The sequence below is a fragment of a genome (genome assembly GCF_019968955.1).
Source record: "MAG: Porospora cf. gigantea A chromosome Unknown PgA_NODE_2011_length_4316_cov_418.183, whole genome shotgun sequence".
NCBI classification, from domain to species: Eukaryota; Apicomplexa; class Conoidasida; order Eugregarinorida; family Porosporidae; genus Porospora; species Porospora cf. gigantea A.
The window spans coordinates 1-4,316 of NW_027151489.1; the positions used below are offsets into that span (position 1 = coordinate 1).

A 4,316-nucleotide genomic window follows, 5' to 3' on the forward strand; every position below is an offset into this window, starting at 1 on the left:
TCTTGCGGTGGATCAGCAGATTGAGCATGTTGTAGCCCTGTCGGCAGACCTGGAGTCCCAGCTCCACCCAATCAAGCTCCGTGATCTGGAAGAATTTGGTAGACTTGAAAATCTTGAACAGCGACCTCTTCTTCAGTGGCTTCGGCGGGCGTTTATGTAGATTGGACAGAACCCAATTCTTTAGAAGCTTTTGATATGACACTCGAACCTTTACGGGGTGACTGGAGGGAGCATGCTCCCTGAACCAGTTCTGCACTAGCGGGACGTCGACAGCTCGGCGCGTTCGGCCGGCACGAAGATTGAACGGTCGCGGAGCCCAGAACAGCGAGATGCCGTTTGCCGTCGTGTCCGTGGACAGCGGAGAATCCTCAGCCAGAGGGCGGACATGAGCCGGCAACACAAAATCCGGAAGCTCCTCAGACACCGGGTCTTCCGCCATGAGATACTTAGGCATAGGGTTGACGATCGGGTCAAAGTAGAATGGCGGCAGCGTGGGGTCCTCCTGACGGACGTAGACGGACGTCGGGTTGTGGTACTTACACACCGCCACCCTGCGGGGTCTGGAGTTGTACAAGAAGGGAAACGCGATTTTGTACTCCGTACGGACTGGATGACGGACGATTACCTTGTTGATGTCGTTGAACTCGTTCCAGTCTTCGTCCTCTTCATGTACGTCTCTGTACAGAGGCTCGAACTTCGGTCCCCCGGGGATCGCCAGGTTTAACGCTTTCGCAGTGTAAAAGGATTTCAACTCGAACAGATAGAAGTAGTTATCATCGACGATGTCGGAGAGCACCTGACTAGAAAGTCTGTGTAGCACTCCCAGTTGCTCCAGATCCAGTCGCCAGTTGCGGTAGGCTGGGCTGGACACGCGCTCCTTGTCCCATCTCAGAGGTTTGTTATCGTAGAACCAGTCCGAGACCGCAGCGTCCTCTTCCTCGTCCAGCGGCATCTGAATAGCCTCCATCGGTTCGACGTCGAGCACGTTGTCTCCGTAGTCTAGCGGAGGCTCTTCGTCGTCAAATGGGGGAAACCGCATTCGCTTGAAGTGTCGTCTGTCTCGCTTTTCTCGTCTCATCATTATCCACATAGTGGACCACTGTGCCACGTAGACAGGTTCTATGACCCAGGGGATTTCGTTCGCAAAGCTTATCGCTCCAGTTATATGGTAGAGAGTCTCGCAGACCCTGACCTGCTCCCAGGGCATGGGCATGTTCTCCAAGAGCTTGTAGACGGCATGGGGGACATACTTCAAAGCGCCCTGGAATATGTTAGTCTACCAGGATACCCCTTGCACTTACCAGATGGACTCGCTTATCGTGCCTGAACTTGCGAGACGACATGTCGCCATGGTCTTTAACAATCTTCCTCACGTGCTCTGGTGGCATCGGGGCTTTCTGGTGCAGCTGCTCGGCTCCTGCATCTGTGCGTCGCTTGCCTCCCCAACGCTTTGCGTTCAGCTGCTGCCATTTCCTGGCCTTCTCGTCCATCAACTCCTCCACCGTTCGACTTTGACTGTCGTTCCAGCCTTTTGGGGCGGACTCGATGCCCTCTGGTCGTACAGGCCACTGCTGAGGTTGGCTGAGCATGGGTGCGAGGAAATTCACGAATTGTACTGTTGGGTCACAGATTACTTTGATCACGTCATTCACCCACTACGAATGTTAAGCAGGTCGCAGATTGCTTTGATCACGTCATTGACTGTAAGAGGACTCTGGCGCGCCCGCAGCTCGTGAGTGGCTATCGTAGGATGGGGCGTAGCTTGAGGTTACCGAGAAGGGGTGCACGGGTGTGTAGTCCATAGACATAGCCAGGGAGTTCTCAGAGGGGTAGCAGAGAGGCACGCTCACCATAGGGTCAGCCGACGCCCTAGGAGACCTCGCCGTCTGCATCTCTTCCTCACCGAATTCATCGAGGCCGCATTGTCGTCTCAGCATGAGAACCTGGTCCCTCAGGTGCCACCAGACATCCCCATCGCGGGGGTAATACCGGTTCACCGGAATGCCCTTCTCGGGATATCCCCAGCAGAACTCACATTCCGAGATTCCGAGGGCAACGTCAGTGGTCGAAGGCCGGTCATGGAGTGTCGCTATGTAGGCACACTTGACGCCGGTCCCCTGGAATTCGTCACAAAGACAGGCAACGTCTCCAGATTGGATGGCGAGGTCGGTGGACGGCCAGGCAGCAGGAAAATACTCAAACATGATGTCGAGTATGATATGAAATTCGGATTATTCTACGTTCATGAAATCTAGAAGTTAGTTAGACCTCACCAGTTCCTGGACATTTCTGGCCGCCACAGTCAACTCCACTCTTTGGGTCAAATCGAGCAGCGTGAACGCGTCAAGGAGGATTGCTTCACTTTCTAGAAGGTATCTGAGCGTCACGGGTGCGATCTTGCCTTTCGTGGACGTCCCGCTGAGGTGTTGTCGAAGCAATTTGGTCTTCTTAACCACGTGGCGGGTCTGTTCACGAGGGTCCTCGGCGTACCGCTGGACCAGGAGGTCCAGCACGCCAAGCATTTTTTCTCGGTGACGGAGGGGAAGCGGTAGTCGCGGGTGTGCTGTGAGGAGAACCGAGAGAGCAAGATTAATGTTTTGCACTTGCTCCAACGTCAGCACTTTTGGCCAGTCCGAGGCGAAGTTGAACGTGGGCAAGTCCAGAGGATGAATGTGTTCAACAGTGGTGGTCTTCTCTCTCTCGTTGTTCGCGGCTTCACGGGCCGCTTCCCACGCCATCAGCAGATCTGTGGTGGTGCCGTTCTGCAGGAAAGTCGCTGGCGAAAGGAAAAACGCCTCCGCTTGCATGACAACAAGGAAAAGCGCGCTATCGACATGATCAAGACTCGTGTCAACCTTCTGCAGCATAACCAACGTCTTACTCACTCTGTTCTCCAGCTCATTAGATTGCCAAGCGAAGCGATCGCCTATCTGGTTCACGAAAACCCGAAGTAGGCTGCGGTTCTCCTCCGGTAGAGGAAGGTAGGTGTGTATGTCGATGAGCACAGCCAAGCATGAAAGAAGGTTGTTCAGCTGGGCGCGTCGCAGTATATCTGGCCATTCGACACTGGCGTCATGGAAGTCTGGAACCGGCCACTGCCGTTCCACTGGGATTGTCACTGACCCGCACGGCCGCTGTGGTCTCAACGGAGCCTCATCTACGGACCGCAGGTCGCAGACGTGGGGTATCTCCTTGGAGAAGTGACAGCTGCGAAAGGAATTCGCGGCATCACGTAGCCTCCAGCCCAAAAGTTCCACGTAGTCGCCATCGAAAGGTGGCTGAAACCCTGCTTGCAATAACGAGCACTGCGTCATGTAGTACTCTCTGAGGAAGTCGTCGCAGACAGAGCTCAGCTGGAGGCGGTCCAGCGACGGAGCCTGCCGCATTGCGGAAAGGAGCATCTCTTGCACGTGATTCATTCTGTAGTGGAGCGAAGTTCTCGGATTGAGGTTGAGCGCGAAGTGCTGACTGAACAGGTCTCGACGGGTTTCTTCGATAGGAATTCCGTGTTGGTGGTGGGCGAGCAATCCGAGTACGTGCTCGTAACGCGCACAATCTCCCGAATTCTTAACACGAGAGTCGAAATTAAAGTCGGGTATCTGGAAAGGAGCCAAAGGCTCAGAGGTCACACTGAACCCTAGAGCTGGGAGAATTGCAGATACATTCATGAATACTAAAATATGATCTATTCAGGTTTTCCGAAATTATGATATATTTAGAGATTTTCAGGAATTTCATCATAGTAACCATATCACTTTCCGAATTTATGATATGTGATCTATTCATATTCATCGTTAAGATCACTCTCAAGTCTGACGCGTCATAAACGCTTTCCACTATTTCCAGATGTAACTCTTTTTTTGAATTTCATTCCCCAATCCCCAAATCAGACCTGTAAGTGATCTCATTAGATTCGTAACGAGGAATATTTTTTTATCCTAAGAGCCTGAAGCCTTGTCCACGTTGAAGCATGATGTAGAACGTTCCCGAGTCCCTCTACCCCAATATGGACGCTGTTTGGCATGAGCATTGCCATTGAGTCAGGAAAACTGACACTGGATGGCATCTACCACATCAGACCTGAAAGTGATCTCATTAGATTCGTAACGAGGAATATTTTTTCATCCTAAGAGCCTGGAGTCCCTTATCTACGTTGATGCACGATGTCGAACGTTCCCGAGTCCTCTACCCCAACATTGACGCTGTTTGGCATTGCCATTGAATCATAGAAACTGACTGGAAGGCATCTACCACATCAGACCTGAAAGTGATCTCATTAGATTCGTAACGAGGAATATTTTTTCATCCTAAGAGCC

The 4,316-nt window shown here is 52.4% G+C and overlaps 3 protein-coding genes across 5 annotated transcripts; all 3 read right to left on the reverse strand.

The window, feature by feature from the left end:
* KVP18_001426 (uncharacterized protein) lies at positions 1-1,589 on the reverse strand (the record flags this gene model as incomplete). Of its 3 annotated transcripts, none has more annotated exons than XM_067951429.1 (2): positions 1-1,276; positions 1,302-1,589. In XM_067951429.1, coding segments are annotated over 2 exons (1,564 nt in total), but the record flags the coding sequence as incomplete, so codon positions are not given. The 3 variants fall into 3 exon arrangements, with proteins under 3 accessions (XP_067811674.1, XP_067811672.1, XP_067811673.1); XM_067951427.1 differs by lacking the exon at positions 1,302-1,589 and having other exon boundaries at positions 13-85; positions 126-1,207; XM_067951428.1 differs by having other exon boundaries at positions 1,272-1,589.
* A 105-nt stretch (positions 1,590-1,694) lies between these two features.
* KVP18_001427 (uncharacterized protein) lies at positions 1,695-2,204 on the reverse strand (the record flags this gene model as incomplete). Its single annotated transcript, XM_067951430.1, has 1 exon — positions 1,695-2,204. One exon carries the CDS (start codon positions 2,202-2,204, stop codon positions 1,695-1,697), a length of 510 nt encoding a protein of 169 aa, XP_067811675.1.
* Positions 2,205-2,258: 54 nt separating this feature from the next.
* On the reverse strand, positions 2,259-3,668 carry KVP18_001425 (uncharacterized protein; the record flags this gene model as incomplete). Its single annotated transcript, XM_067951426.1, has 1 exon — positions 2,259-3,668. The coding sequence occupies one exon, from the start codon at positions 3,666-3,668 to the stop codon at positions 2,259-2,261; it is 1,410 nt and encodes a 469-aa protein (XP_067811671.1).
* Between the last annotated feature and the right edge of the window lie 648 nt (positions 3,669-4,316).